Source organism: Schistocerca piceifrons, chromosome 6, assembly GCF_021461385.2.
Source record: "Schistocerca piceifrons isolate TAMUIC-IGC-003096 chromosome 6, iqSchPice1.1, whole genome shotgun sequence".
Taxonomy (NCBI): domain Eukaryota; kingdom Metazoa; phylum Arthropoda; class Insecta; order Orthoptera; family Acrididae; genus Schistocerca; species Schistocerca piceifrons.
The window spans coordinates 8,343,993-8,361,158 of record NC_060143.1 but is presented as its reverse complement, the minus strand read 5'-3'; the positions used below and the strand labels follow the sequence as shown (position 1 = coordinate 8,361,158).

General features: G+C 39.6%; 1 protein-coding gene across 2 annotated transcripts in view; it reads left to right on the top strand.

Moving 5' to 3' along the window:
* LOC124802547 (tetratricopeptide repeat protein 21B-like) overlaps positions 1 to 17,166 on the top strand; it is a 275,934-nt gene that overhangs the window by 2,265 nt on the left and 256,503 nt on the right. For both annotated transcript variants that reach the window (XM_047263411.1, XM_047263410.1), the window contains exon 2: positions 16,103 to 16,460. In XM_047263411.1, the coding sequence (XP_047119367.1) occupies positions 16,110 to 16,460 (351 nt within the window). In that variant the 5' untranslated portion in view covers positions 16,103 to 16,109. The remainder of the gene's footprint in view (positions 1 to 16,102; positions 16,461 to 17,166) is intronic.

Below are 17,166 nucleotides of genomic sequence, written 5' to 3'. Positions count from 1 at the left end.
TTCCGTTCAACTTCTCTTCCAGGTCCTTTGCTATCTCTGACAGAATTACAATGTCATCAACAAACCTCAAAGTTTTTATTTCTTCTCCATGGATTTTACTTTCTATTCCAAATTTTTCTTTTGTGCCTTTACTGCTTGCTGAATGTATACAGATTGAATAACATCCAGGATAGGCTACAACCCTGTCTCACTCCCTTCCCAACCACTGTTTCCCTTTCATGTCCCTCGACTCTTTATAAGTGCCATCTGGTTTCTGTACAAATTGTAAATAGCCTTTTGCTCCCTGTATTTTACCCCTGCCACCTTCAGAATTGGAAAGAGAGTGTTCCATCTGGTTTCTGTACAAATTGTAAATAGCCTTTTGCTCCCTGTATTTTACCCCTGCCACCTTCAGAATTGGAAAGAGAGTGTTCCAGTCAACACTGTCAAAAGCTTCCTCTATGTCTGCAAATGCTAGAAACGTAGATTTGCCTTTCCTTAACCTATCTTCTAAGATAAGTTGTAGGGTCAGTATTGCCACACATGTTCAAACATTTCTACGGAATCCAAATTGGTTTTCTCCTAGGTGACTTCTACCAGTTTTTCCATTCGTCTGTAAAGTATTTGTGACCAGGGGAGAGAATTCTCTTAAGACACCTTGAGCACTGGCTGCAGATTTTGAGGCTTGTGCTGCACAGTCAACTGTAGCCACAACAATTTATCAACAACTGCCATGGAAATAGGCTATCTCCCTCTCCATGCTGCACCACTTAATTGACCTGGTTCTTCAGATTTGTTGATCATATTCTTCAGCCCATTTATTGAGATGAGGCCTCTTTGCAACTGTTTCTGTTGGCTATATTCCTGCAATGTAGTGTTGTTGTTGTTGCCATTCTGATAAAACAACTTTACCAGCAGTGCAGGGTCTTTCTTGTCAAAAGCCATTGCATTTCATACAAAAACTTCAACCTTCGTAACTCTTTACACCAACAGTCACGACACAAAAGAAATGAACACGTGTCACCAAGCGACAAACAGCATACTGACATCAAAACAGGAAATATTTCATATTCTGCCCACTTATAGTGGCATATTTTCACATGGTGGCAGGAAGTGGAACTATTATTTTTTTGAGAGTACTTCGTGAGCATACCAATTAATGAACATACCTACGATGTTTCAGCATCCTGCGGGAGTATACAGCCCCCACAGCAACACTCAGAATACTGAAACTTTAATTATAACCATCAGGTATATATGCATTGCTAATGAAGACATTGACAACTTACTTGTTTCACAGTGGACTATTCCAGATTTAACCTCAGATCTGTGTCACTTCGGTGGATTGTTTTTGCAGCATGCCAGTCACTAACATCCATCACACATCTCTCTTGGTGGTGATGTCGAAACAAACTCGTTGTAGAATGTTTCTAAATGGGTCTAATTTGAGCAGCTGGCAATGCTGTCTTTTCTAGTGACTGCTCACATTTTGGTGGCACTGTTTTGTTATGTGACAGTATGAAAAAGAGTGTTCAAAAGATCCTTGATGTCCCCTTCCCCCTGACAGTGGTAGAGAGAACTGTTGCTTTATTAGGGGAGGAGTTGGGAGAATTATTGGAGAGTGTAGTTTGAAGAAAGAAACAGAGGGAAAATTCTTAAATTTTGCAGGTAACTCCAACCATTACAGCAAACATATTTTTTTAAGGGAGTGAGACGACGTACTTCAGGAGACTTATGGGGAAAGTATACAAAAGCTGAAATTTATTGTAATTTGCATAAATACAGAAGTACCAATGTTGACCCAGGCTGTAACTTAATGAAATTGTGTAGTATGGTGACATTTGAAGTACTAAACTGAAGGTTTACTGCTACAATACAGAGCCCAAATGGTAAGGAACAACAATGTAAAGTTAACCTACAGAAATTTAAACAGGAGAAATCAGAAAACTGCCACAGATTGAGCTACGAAACAGAAATAGAATATGTTAAGCAACAAGTGATTGGAACAGGAGAAGAAACTACAAGTTCATAGGCACAGTCATAAAATCATAACAAATGCTGGCAACAGAACAAACGCTTAAGCAGTAGTTAGGGTATCAACCACTGCCCACCTTCAAGATAAAGTGATGAGTCATGGATATGAAAATAGGGAATAAAAGAAATTTTTGGCCAGGTTTCAAGCCCTTGTCCTGCTTCATAATAGTAAGTTTGATTTTGCACAAATATTTTCAGTTCTGAAGTTGTGGCATACCATTTAAGAGTACAAGGGCAGATCCAGTAAGTGTGAATTTAGTGACACCTCCATTGAAAAGTAGGAGAGTGGAGGAATGAGAATATGAGAACATATCCTACATTAAAAAAGAAGGAGTATAAGGATGAGTATGTGAAGAAAGGCTGTGGAGGCTGAAATGAGAGTCCACCTTAAAAGCAAATGAAAACAAACACTGTATCAGCTGCATAATGTATTTCATATTGGCATCTACATCAACTGCCTGGGATTTGAGACCATTCTCCATTTTTACATTGAATTAGCCCACATTTATTAGCCTATTTATTAAGACTTTCTCTCTCTCTCTCTCTCTCTCTCTCTCTCTCTCTCTCTCTCTTTCTCACTCTACCTCTACAAATAGAGTCATGTGACAGAAAAAGTGGACACTCCTGTTTACAGAAGGAATGAAAGAATTGAGATACAGGATTACAGACTACTATCACTAGTTTGAGTCTGTTGTAGGACACTGCAGCAAATACTGAGGTCGAACAAATACTGAGGTCGAACAGTCTGAGCAGCACAGAGAGTGAACGTTGAAATAAATTTGGACTTCTTCATTTAAACGTAAGAAGCCTGTTATGTAAGAAAGAGGAGCTTCTTACTGTTAGAGGAAACAGAAAAATCAAATAATATTTCCACAGATGTGTTATGTATAACAGAATATTATTTGAAAATCATAAAAATCAAGCAGTTGCACCAGAGGGTTCCTAGTTAGTATTACGTTACTATAGTAATAATACACACATCAAAAAAAGTTTTGCATCAGCACGGTTCCCAGAACTCCTGAAGATAGATGTTGACTGTCAATATTGTATCACAGACACAGTCCCTCTGACTATTGATAGATATCACTAAATCCGCACAACTATGTAAACAACCATGCATGAGCAGTGTTTATTAGACGGAGGGGGTCCGACAGCCGATCAGACCCAGTAATTCCACCAGGAAAGAGGTACACGGCTCATGTTGTCTGTAGTTCAACCATGCCTAGACAGTAAAACCACATTGTTACTTTGTGCCAGGAAAAGCTATCAACAAGAAAAGTGTCCAGGCATCTCGAAGTGAACCAAAGTGATGTTGTTCAGACATAGAGGAGACAAGAGACAGGAGCTGTCAATTAGATGGCTCGCTCAGGCCACCCAAGGGCTATTACTGCAGTGGATGACTGCTACGTACGGATTATGGCTTGGAGGAATGCTGACAGCAACGCCACCATGTTGAGTAATGCTTTTCGTGTAGCCACAGGACGTCGGGCCTGCATGATGCGCAACTTCACTCCCAACGTCCATGGCGAGGTCCATCTTTGCAACTGCGACACCATGCAGTGCAGTGCAGATGGACCCAGCAACATGCTGAATTGACCGCTCGGGGTTGGCATCACGTTCTCTTCACTGGCGAGTGTAGCATATGCCTTCAACCAGACTGTCGTCAGAGACCTTTTTCGGGGCAATGCCTTAGACACTCTGTCCAGCGAGTGCAGCAAGGTGGAGATTCCCTGCTAATTTGGGGTGACATTACGTGGGCCGACGTACGCTGCTGGTGGTCATGGAAGACACCGTAATGGCTGTACGATATGTGAATGCCATCCTCCGACTGATAGTGCAACCATATCGGCTGCATATTGACGAGGTTTTTGTCTTCTTGGACAACAAATTGTGCCCCCATCGTGCACATCTTATGAATGACTTCCTTCAGGATAACGACATCGCTCAACTAGAGTGGCCAGCATGTTCTCCAGACATGAACCCTGCCGAACATGCCTGGGATGGATTGAAAAGGGCTGTTTATGGATGACTCTGAGGGATCTACACCAAATCACTGTTGAGGAGTGGGATAATCTGGGCCAACAATGCCTTGTTGAACTTCTGGATAGTATGCCATGATGAATACAGGCATGCATCAATGCAAGAGGATGTACTACTGGGTATTAGAGGCACCGGAGTGTATAGCAATATGGACCACCACCTCTAAAGATCTCGCTGTATGGTGGTACAACATGCAATGCGTAGTTTTCATGACCAATAAAAAGGATGGAAATTATGTTTATGTTGAACTCTGTTCCAGTTTTCCGTACAGGTTCTGCAACTCTTGGAACCGAGGGGATGCAAAACTTTTTTTGATGTGTATATAATGAATGGGAGAGTGCAGCATACCCAAAAAGTAGCATAAAGCCCCAAGCCATGGAGTTAAGAGAGTACTGCAGTGAGCATTTAATTGAATGCTGTGCATTGGTGATAAACTAGGAAACATATAACACAGCTATTCTGACAGTGTAAAATCCCAAACAGGAAATCTTTTAACCTTCATCAGACAATTTGAAAGAGTACAATTCTTAACAGAAAGTCAGTGTATGTGATAATTTCAATATTGGTTGGTCTTGAGTATTGTTGACTGGGCACTGGAACTTTTTGATGTCTAGCTTTGGTTTGTCTCACACAACATTCTCAACACAAATAAGACATAACACAAAAATGATAGTTAATTTATTTTTAAATCCAATTATCATGTATGAAATAGATGTTAACCTTATAATAAATGGCGTTTGTGGCCATAATGATCAAATTGCAGAGACAAAGAATCCCCTTCAGGAATATTTAGTTGTTGTTGTTGTGGTCTTCAGTCCAGAGACTGGTTTGAGGCAGCTCTCCATGCTACTCTATCCTGTGCAAGCTTCTTCATCTCCCAGTACGTACTGCAACCTACATTCTTCTGAATTGCTTAGTGTATTCATCTCTTGGTTTCCCTCTGCCATTTTTACCCTCCACGCTGCCCTCCAGTACTAAATTTGTGATCCCTTGATGCCTCAGAACATGTCCTACCAACCGATCCCTTCTTCTAGTCCAGTTGTGCCACAGATTTCTCTTCTCCCCAATTCTATTCAATACCTCCTCATTAGTTATGTGATCTACCCATCTAATCTTCAGCATTCTTCTGTAGCATCACATTTCCAAAGCTTCTATTCTTTTCTTGTCCAAACTATTTATCGTCCATGTTTCGCTTCCATACATGGCTACACTCCATACAAATACTTGCAGAAACGACTTCCTGACACTTAAATCTATACTCGATGTTAACAAATTTCTCTTCTTCAGAAATTCTTTCCTTGCCATTGCCGGTCTACATTTTATATCCTCTCTACTTCGACCATCATCAGTTATTTTGTTCCCCAAATAGCAAAACTCATCTACTACTTTATGTGTCTCATTTCCTAATCTAATTCCCTCAGGATCACCCGACTTAATTCGACTACATTCCATTATCCTCCTTTTGCTTTTGTTGATGTTCATCTTATATCCTCCTTTCAAGACCCTGTCCATTCCATTCAACTGCTCTTCCAAGTCCTTTGCTGTCTCTGACATAATTACAGTGTTATCGGCAAACCACAAAGTTTTTATTTCTTCTCCATGGATTTTAATTCCTGCTCCGAATTTGTCTTTTGCTTCCTTTACTGCTTGCTCAATATACAGATTGAATAACGTCAGAGATAGGCTACAACCCTGTCTCACTCCCTTCTCAACCACTGCTTCCCTTTCATGCCCCTCGAATCTTATAACTGCCATCTGGTTTCTGTACAAATTGTAAATAGCCTTTCGCTCCCTGTATTTTACCCCTGCCACCTTCAGAATTTGAAAGAGAGTATTCCAGTCATTATTGTCAAAAGCTGTCTCTTAAGTCTGCAAATGCTAGAAACTTAGGTTTGCCTTTCCTTAATCTATTTTCTAAGATAAGTCGTAGGGTCAGTATCGCCTCAAGTGTTCAAACATTTCTACGGAATCCAAACTGATCTTCCCCGATGTCTGCTTCTACCAGTTTTTCCATTCGTCTGTAAAGAATTCGTGTTAGTAATTTGCAGCCGTGGCTTATTAAGCTGATAGTTCGGTAATTTTCACATCTGTCAACATCTGCTTTCTTTGGGATTGGAATTATTATATTCTTCTTGAAGTCTGAGGATATTTCGCCTGTCTCATATATCTAGCTCACCAGATGGTAGGGTTTTGTCAGGGCTGGCTCTCCCAAGGCTATCAGTAGTTCTAATGGAATGTTGTCTACTCCTGGGGCCTTGTTTCGGCTTAGGTCTTTCCGTGCTCTGTCAAACTCTTCACACAGTATCATATCTCCGATTTCGTTTTCTTCTACATTCTCTTCCATTTCCATAATATTGTCCTCAAGTACATCGCCCGTGTACAGACCTTCTATATACTCCTTCCACCTTTCTGCTTTCTCTTCTTTGCTTACAACTGGGTTTCCATCTGAGCTCTTGATATTCGTGCAAGTGGTTCTCTTTTCTCCAAAAGTCTTTTTACTTATCCTGTAGGCAGTATCTATCTTAGCCCCTTGTGAGATATGCCTCTACATCCTTACATTTGTCCTCTAGTGATCCCTGCTTAGCCATTTTGCACTTCCTGTCGATTCATTTTTGAGACATTTGTATTCCTTTTTGCCTGCTTCATTTACTACATTTTTATATTTTTTCCTTTCATCAAGTAAATTCAATATTTCTTCTGTTACCCAAGGATTTCTACTAGCCCTCGTCTTTTTACCTACTTGATCCTCTGCTGCCTTCACTACTTCATCCCTCAAAGCTACCCATTCTTCTTCTACTGTATTTCTTTCCCCCATTCCTGTCAATTGTTCCCTTATGCTCTCCCCGAAACTCTGTACAACCTCTGGTTCTTTCAGTTTATCCAGGTCCCATCTCCTTAAGTTCCCACCTTTTTGCAGTTTCTTCAGTTTTAATCTACAGGTCATAACCAATAGATTGTGGTCAGAGTCCACATCTGCCCCTGGAAATGTCTTACAATTTGAAACCTGGTTCCTAAATCTCTGTTTTACCATTATATAGTCTATCTGAAACCTTCGAATATCTCCAGGTGTCTTCCATGTATACAACCATCTATGATTAAGTTATGCTCTGTGCAGGATTCTACCAGGAGGCTTGCTCTGTCATTCCTTACCCTCATTCCTTATTCATCCACTACATTTCCTTCTCTTCCTTTTCCTACTATCGAATTCCAGTCCCCTATGACTATTAAATTTTCCTCTCGCTTCACTATCTGAATAACTCCTTTATCTCATCATACATTTCATCAGTGTCTTCGTCATCTGCAGAGGTAGTTGGCATATCTTGTACTGTAATGTAAAAATGTAATAAACTTGTACTACTGTGGTAGGTGTGGGCTTCATGTTTATCTTGGCAACAATAATGTGTTCCCTATGCTGTTCGCAGTAGCTTACCCGAAATTCTATATTTTTTTAAATTCATTATTAAACCTACTCCTGCATTACCCCTATTTGATTTTGTATTTATAACCCTGTATTCACCTGACCAGAAGTCTTGTTCCTCCTGCCACTGAACTTCACAAATTCCCACTATATCTAACTTTAACCTATCCATTTCCATCTTTAAATTTTTTAACCTACCTGACTGATTAAGGGATCTGACATTCCACACTCCGATACGTTGAATGCAAATTTTCTTTCTCCAAATGAGGACGTCGTCCTGAGTAGTCCCTGCCCGGAGATCCGAATGGGGGGACTAGTTTACCCAAGACCATACAGTAAAGCTGTATGCCCTCGGGAAAAATTACGGCTGTAGTTTCTCCTTGCTTTCAGCTGTTCGCAGTACCAGCACAGCAAGGCCGTTTTGGTTAATGTTACAAGACCAGATCAGTCAATCATCCAGACTGTCGTCCCTGCAACTACTGAAAAGGCTGCTGCCCCTCTTCAGGAACCACATGTTCGTCTGGCCTCTCAACAGATACCCCTCCATTATTGTGTTACAAATGAAGTACTTGGAGATCGAAACAACAAGAGCTGTCCTCTATATGTATTATGTGGCATTCTAAAGGCATCGAATTTTCAGCCTAGTGTGGTATTGGACAACTCCCTGCTGATGAAATCTGCAGGTCTGGGTTGAGTTGGAAGCTAATAATTTGGTTCTGAGTTGGTAAAACTAATGAACGTGAATGCCAAATAAAGGTTGTCCTTGGAACAGGTTGACCTGTAGGAAGTCTAATAGTTATGTTTGCTCCATATTTAACCCACTTTGTCATATTCTGGTTCATATTATTTATATTGTGCTTAAACTATGAGAAATGGCGGGTGAATCAGTATGTACACTCACTCAGCTTAATGTTGTCACTGGAAGGACTGCAATTGTTTTCACTCACATTGTACCCAATTACCATCAGCATGGTACTGGGAAGGGAGCACTTCTGTGTGGTGAATTTCTGCGAGTTTCAAAGGGGACTAAATGAATGTGTAGGCCTTGTGTGGAACTTTGGGAAACTTTGTCTTTCATACTCCATAACTTACCCATTCTCCTTTGTAAACAAGTTTAACCTCACTTGCATTTATGGAGGAAACAGGCTTGAAAAGTAGTATATCATGCTGATGACTGCATTGTAGGAATAAAAGAAAACTCAGAATGAAAAAAAAAACTAAATGTGGAACCCCCAAGTCATGGTATTCAGTTTGCTTCTGTTCCAACTCCACATACACAGCTCTTCAGTTATTTAAAAGGCCTGTTCCTCAAAACACAGTATGTTGTTAGTTTGTGGAAAATGAAAGACGTTAAACTTCTAGACAGACTAAAACTGTTGCTGGACTGGGATTCGAACTCGGCACCAATTCCTAGTGTGAGCATATGGTCTACATACTGCGTTAGTTGTACTTGAAGAGCTCAATTGGTAGGCCATTTACCTGCAAAAGGTAAACATTCAGTGTTTGAGTCCCTGTTCAGCAACAGTTTTAATCCGCCAGGAAGTTTTGAATCAACTCATGGCAAAATCTAAGATTGACGCACCACCCATCAGCATTGAGTCCTGACACCGTCAGGATTGCGGACACTCCTATTTCAAGATTAAACAATATGGCAAGTGTGTCGTCATTCATTACACACTCGAACAGACAAAACCAATATGAAAAATATTTAATGGCAGACATAACCAGAAACTAATGGGGCATTCATGAGAATTAGAGGGTTTGGGCAGGGACAAACTAAATATATGGCAATCCTAATATTGAAAATATACTATTGCAAAAATCAAATAAACGAAATCCTCAGCAATCAACAAAACCAGAATAAAAATACCTGAAAAAGAAAATGTTATTGAAAATTTCACTTGATATATACAGCTTAAATAAAGTCAAAGCTTAAATAAAGTCAAGGATACAACAAATGCTAAGCTCATGAGCATAGCTAAAAAAAAAAAAAAAAAAAAAAAAGGAAAAAACCTCCACAATACCCACCAATCACAACCCAACATAATTACCTACAACAGGAAACAAAAATTCATTAAAAATTGCATAAACACCATTTGTGACAAGAAACATAGTTGTACACATAAACACAAATTGTACATCCAATAAAAAAAAAAAATACAATGAACAATACATACTTATCAATCAAAGTCAATCGACGCATAAATCTAGCAATCTAGTGTTAGCAAAAATTATATGTCAACAACACAATCCCTTGAATAGCCAGTCTCGACTCCTCAAACCAGAAACCCCTTTGAATAGAACGCTATACGTTGTCCCACAGATAGCGTCACATAAACTGCTCCCTGGTTGGAGACGCAACAGCTTTCATCAGCCTCTACCTTCATACATATCACTTCACATACTTGGCAATTAAACCAAATGTAGGAATTAATCATGGTCAACATGTCTCCCATTGTGGTATGAAGGAACCTACTTGTGAAATTCCTTGTCATATCCACAACTAAAAGGGATGAAACATAAAATTAAATATCCAATTGTAAACAACACATCACACTAATAATTCCAAACATGAAAACGAATGTATTGTCCATAATTGTCAGTATCAAAATAAGTCATTAACAAACTGGCACAAACTCTACCAGTGTCATATTCATTTACAGCACACACAAAGTACAAGGAACCACTATCAGCTCTCACAGACATTTAGAAACAAACATTCCACTCTAGAGTGCACCAACACGTCCAGCACATCCTCTGCAAATGTGATATATTTCAGATAGCCACATTACACAATACTACATGGCTACTTCAGGGAATAAAGCAGACAAGTGGTACCACAAACTTCACTTTACTTCAACACATATTCCATTGCAGAGGAAAGATTCATTCTGGAATCAAGTATGTGCCTCAAGTTCCACTCTTGATAACTGCCTTAAATGAAAATCATCGCTTAAGGCATGAGGGTACACAACATAATGGAACCTACTCCATTTAAGAAGAAGATATACGGAGCCTTATCATTTGAAAGTCACAATGCTTTTTGTTGATCTAAAATTTTGAGAGGGTAATTAGTTTTGTCATTGTGATGCTTGCATTTGGAAGCCCCAGGAAGGTAATTTTTATGTGAGTGAGAACATGTTGTGTGGAAGAGGATTAAAAAATTTAGAGACTCGAATGAGAAAATTAAATATACAGGCGACAATGAGCTATTCGACTGAAATAAGAAGAACAGAGAGGCTTTCATTCAGGAGACTGATAGATAAGAATTATGTAGTCAGGGAATGCTTTAGTAGAATTCAAAGTATTTTGAAAAGGGGAAAAGATTCCATATTGCAGAGAGTTTATCTTAAAATCTAACTCCTGCAGAACTCATGCTACAAGTATCTGAAGGTTAGTTTGAATGCCACAGAGCTCTACTAGTTGTGACCGTATTGAAGGTAGTATATCCTTGTCTAACTTCTACCTTTAAACTGACTTATCCTGTCAGTTACAGGGGGAAATACTGGCATAGTTTAGTGTCACTGCTAAACTCTGATGCAGCTTGGCATATCTCAAATTTGCAAATCGTTTGGACCTACTGGGCATTGAACCCTGGACCTTTGGATAACTGCCCTGGACACTTAACCACCACTAATCTGTAACATATAAACAATCATTTTATGAATTAACAGCATTACCTGCCAAATAGATGACACTGATAAATAAGTTTCGTAATGTTACCAATTTTATTTTAACAATCCAAACGTGCAAAAATAAATTGGCTCTGTATCAAGACCTTAGACAGGAATGCAGTTAAAGATAATAACAGTAATTTATGTTTTCTGCATCATGTGCTGATAAAAATATGTTGATAGTTTGAAGACTTGTCCACATGGATCCATAGATAATTCTTTTGTCTCTACAGACAGAGGATGTATATTTGATAAATTAAGGCTCTGTTGGATTCTTATAGAACACAGCATACACATTATAATTTTTATAAACCATATGATTTGTTGGAACTGTGAATGTATGGAAAACTGTTGACACTGGTGCTATAATTTACCTTGACACTTTATAGCGATGTCGCAGTACATCGAGGAGCTTAAAGTAGGCTTCACACAACAAGACATCTATCTATCTTCCATTTGGACCATGTCAAGTTTGTTTTTGTGTATTCATGATGTCAACTAAACGTTTTTGCCAGACTGGGATCCGAATACATATATCCTTCTTCAGCCTCGCACAAATGTTCAATTCTCGTATTAGATATATAATACACACTAATTGCAATATTGTGCAGATTTTGTTGTGTGCAATGCTGTTATTGATTTTACTGAACAATTTGTTTTGCATTCAACAATGGAGGCTGTGAATCAGGACCATACACACAAACACACACTGGGTGTTTATAATTAAACTGACAGTGCTCCAAGTGCCGTAGTGTGGACTGTATAGATCGCAGGATGCTGAAACACCATAACTATGTTTGTTAATCAGTGCACTTGTGAAATATACTGCAAAAAATAATAGCTCCACTTTCTGCTACCAAGTGAAAATGTGGCACTGTAAGCAGTCAGAATGTGGTGTGGATACAGGAAAAAGGAACGAACGATCAAACGCATGGAAACGATGGTTCGGGCGTGTTTGTTTGGATATGGTCACAAGTTACAACCTGCGTTCAGTATGGTCTTTTGACTCGGCAACATGCTACAAGAAAAGCACCCGTAACACGGCATGGTCGACTGTTGCTTGCAGCATATTTGGTGTAATAAGAGCAAAGTGTTGTCGTATGCTATCCTTCAGATGAGGAAAAATCCAGATATATCCCTTATAAACACAGTCTTTGAGGAACTCCACAACCAGAAATCACATGGATTTAGGTTGGGGGTTCTGGAAGGCCTCACATCCTGAAATTACCTGGAGATGATGGGGTCATTACCGAAGTTTCTCAAAGCAAGCATTTCACCTGGCAAGCGACATGTGTGTCACCCCACCTTGGATGAAAATAATGGTGTGGACTCAACTGCATTCTTGCAAGGCTGGAGTCATGTTTCACAAGTAGGTCCTTATAACAAGCAGATGTCACTGTACACCTAACAAGTGCATGAGGTGTCATCCCCTTGAAGCAAAACAGACTGACGATGAAGGAGCTTTTTAAACCACATCACATAATCTGACTGCAGTGGGTATTCCTGCACAACATATGGCAGATTAAAATCTCATATGGGACAATTCTATGCATTCACAGTACCATGCAAGGTAAAATCACCTTGTCCATCCAAAGGATATTCCCTGACCACATGCATCCATTTTGAAGTGCACCAGAAAATGGAAGGTCAAAGTCACAGCATTGTAGTATACATTGGGGCTTCATTTGTTGTGCATTGTGAATCTTGTAGGGACACCATTATAAAATGAGCTTCAAAATCTAAAATTCTACCATGCAGATTCCTCTTTCATTTCTTAGCCCCATTCCATATTCACCTACTACGTCTCCTTCTCTTCCTTTTCCTACTATTGAATTCCAGCCACCCATGACTATTAAATTTTTGTCTCCCTTCACTATCTGAATAATTTCTTTAATCTCATCATACATTTCATCAATCTCTCTGTCATCTAGCCGGCCGCGGTGGCCGTGCGGTTCTAGGCGCTGCAGTTCGGAACCGCGGGACTGCTACGGTCGCAGGTTCGAATCCTGCCTCGGGCATGGATGTGTGTGATGTCCTTAGGTTAGTTAGGTTTAAGTAGTTCTAAGTTCTAGGGGACTGATGACCTAAGATGTTAAGTCCCATAGTGCTTAGAGCCATTTGAACCATTCTGTCATCTGCGGAGCTAGTTGGCATATAAACTTGTACCGTGTGGTAGGCATGGGCTTCGTGTCTATCTTGGCCACAATAATGCGTTCACTATGCTGTTTGTAGTAGCTTACCCGCACTCCTATTGTTTTATTCATTATTATACCTACTCCCGCATTACCCCTATTTGATTTTCTATTTATAACCCTGTATTCACCTGACCAGAAGACTTGTTCCTCCTACCACTGAACTTCACTAATTACCACTATATCTAACTTCAGCCCATCCATTTCCCTTTTCAAATTTTCTAACCTACCGGCCCGATTAAGGGATTTGGCATTCCACACTCCGATCTGTAGAATGCCAGTTTTCTTTCTCCTGATAACTATGTCCTCCTGAGTAGTCCCCGCCCGGAGATCTGAATGGGGGACTATTTTACCTCCGGAATATTTTACCCAAGAGGACGCCATCATCATTTAACCAGACAGTAAAGCTGCATGCCCTCAGGAAAAATTACGGCTGTAGTTTCCCCATGCTTTCAGCCGTTCGCAGCACAGAGAGGCTGTTTTGGTTAGATCAGTCAATCATCCAGACTGTTGCTCCTGCATCTACTGAAAAGGCTACTGCCCCTCTTCAGGAACCACACGGTTGTCTGGCCTCTCAACAGATACCCCTCCATTGTGGTTGCACCTACTGTCTGTATTGCTGAGGCACACACAAGCCTCCCCACCAACGGCAAGGCCCATGGTTCGGGGAGGGGGGGGGGGGAGGGGATATTTAGTTAAGAATAAGAAGAGAAAAGTACATATTCACACTGTTCAGAGTGAATTTACTGAAGAAACAATTGATAAGTTTACGAAGGGCACACAGTTGACGAGAAATTTAAGTCATTGGTGAGGGCCAATGAAAGTAGAAATCAAGAGAGAAATGAAAGCCATGCACTATGCACAAAAAGTACGAAGTTCTAAGAACAAAGCCAAGGAAATTTTTACCACAGTTAGGCATCAAACAAATAAAGTCACTGTTGGCAGTATCTGTGAGACATAGGACATTAGATTCAAATAATTAGGCACTAAATTCCACAAAAGCTTAACACTATCAGAAAACAGGTGAAAAATGGATGATTGAAAGCAGATCATTTGATTGAAAGCAGATTCATTAGATTTCATTTGAAACTCCACCAGTATATTACATGTACTTCCTCCTCTCTTCTGACTGCCTTGAGTTAGTTTTCTAATCAGTCAATGTACTGAGTAAGATGATGCAGTGGTAAGATGGTGTGAAATTCCAAGTCACTAGAAATAAAAATAATCTCCATAAAGACCACATATCACTCTCTAGTGTTGAAAATAGTGGTGTGTATTCTAGCGCAAAAGTCTTGTAACAAGTTGCCAGCAAACATTACGCAGGAAATTGGAAGTGAACGGGTTTGTTTGAGTCATAAGAAGTCACGTAAATACTGAATAATCTAAACTGGCAGTTGCTTAAAAATGCGAGGTTCAACCAGAAAATAAAGACGGTATAGTGCTACAAAATGAAAAACACGACATTAATTGGAAAAAGTAATATGGTATGTTACATACACAAAGCTTCCTTTACTTCTGTACGTAATTGCCTCCTTCATTTAAATGTTTGCTGGATTTGCTCATGAGCTTAAGGATTCCCATGTTATATTCTTCTGCAGCCAGTTCATTAAGCCAAATGATCACTATGATCAGTGTAAATGTTTATTGTGAGACTATAAGAAAACTATGGCAAGCCATCCAAAATGTGGGATTAGGAATGCTTTCTTTACAAATTGTTCTTTCCTATAGTCCGGACCTTGTTTTTAGTGGTTTCCACGTTTTCCTGAAGCTGAAAGAGTTTTTGGACGTTAAGTGTTTTGGAAGTTGAGGAAAAGTGACCACTTGGCGTAATGAACTGGCAGCAGAAGAGTATATAACATGGGGATTCTGAAGATCATGACCATATACGACAAATGTTTAAATGTAGGAGATAATTATGTAGAGAAGTGAAGGAAACTCTTCATGTATGTAATAGAATTGATTTTCTTTTTTTCAAAAAATATTGTGTTTTCATTTTTTATAACTATATGGCCTTTCTTTTCTGGATGACCCTGTAGATGCCAATGCCGATGAAATCCTACTTACAGAGTTTTGAGAACAGGTATTGAGTTAGCAATATAAGAATGTACTACAGCTTCCTTCTGTAGCAAAGTCAGGGTGAGACTGGTTTACATGCACATAGAGACATTTAAGGTGTCATTCTTTCTGTGCTTCATATATGGAAGAAACCCAAAATAATTGGTAGAGTGAGATTTTCCCTGTACCATGCACTTCACATTTGTTTGCAAAATGTGAGTATAGATGTAGACACAGAATCTGCCAAATCTTGTACCACTGTAAAGTGATCCTAGGATGAATATATTAATATACCGTAATATTGTCCTACATGATAAAAATAGAAACTGTGTTAGATACACTTTTTTCAATACAAGAAGTTACCATTGAGTAGTGCAGGATTACATTTTGAATAACTTAACTCTGATTTTAATGTGGGTCGCACAGTGTGCTGTTGCAAGTAAAGTAATTCGACCTCAGAATTTGAGGTAAGATCAGAAAGTACTGTTGAGATTATTAGATGTGAAACAAAGTGCCTATGCTTTTAAGTTTCATCAACAGAAGAAATCCACATCCAAGAAATATACTAAAATTTTCACTTGTACTAAGCCCCTCTATAGAGAGGGAATAAAGTCAATAAGTGGGCACACTTATATTTAGTTTTACCTAAATTGTACAGAACTAAGAAGTATATATATTTTTTTCAAATTGTTTAAAAATGTGATCAACAGGTAGAGGATGACTGAGTCAACACATGATCTATGGGCAAGTGTCCATTTCTTGATCCGGGAAAAGCTCTATCGCTCCGCTTACAGTGCAGCGGCCAATGGACTTCAACAATTTCCTAGAGATACAGTGCTTCGCCTTTCTAAAGGTGTTGCCTTGCTATTAGAAGGTCAAACTGCAGAATCTGTTCGTGCGCTGGAGGCGCTGGCAGCCGATGTCGTGTCAGGACAAGCCCTGGGTCCTCTGATAGCCCTGGCTGCTGCACACAAGGCCTGCGCTGTTCCTGACCATGAAGCTTTGTCAACAGTGGAGGAACGCCTGGCTGATGAGAAGAAGAAAGCAGGAGAAAATAGTTTGTACCAGGTGAGTAACTGGACCTTTCTTAAGGGATATTGAGATGTTCATTCTGCTCATTTGTTCGTTTTCAGTGTTTGCATTCTATTGTGAGCTGGAATTGTGTGCCATGAACTCCATTTACTTCTAGTGTTAATTTGTTTGCAGGGTTATTTACAACGATATATTACAGGGATATGAAGAAACAAAAGAAGTTGTACAAGATTTCTAATTTTTGTGAATGATTATTTAACTACACTGCTTGATAAAAAATAGTGAGGTTCCCAGAATACATGGTTGGAACTTCGTACACAGACACCTTTGGTGTATGTGTAAATGGCTAGAGTTGCAATTCTTGGTGACAGGTAGAATGGCCACAAGATTGCATTAGTGTTGTTCATGTTTAGCATTGCCACTAGTCCTGGCAGAGTATACAAGGAGAGGGAACAACATCAGATGTTGAGTGGTCACTGTGAATATCATGGAGATGGTGCTTGTTCATGTGAGACAGCACCTGACAAAGTTTGAAAAGGGTACAGTGTAGATCTCCATTTGGTCGGCTGGTCAAATCGTGAAATATCTAGGTTTGTGTGACATTCAGATGTGACAATAGCCTGATATTGGACTGCATGGGAATGTGAGGGCAGGCATACTCAAGTGTCGAGGTTTTGGCTAATTACATCTGACCACCAAAAGGGAGGATTGCCATATTATGCACCAAGCACAATGCAGTTGC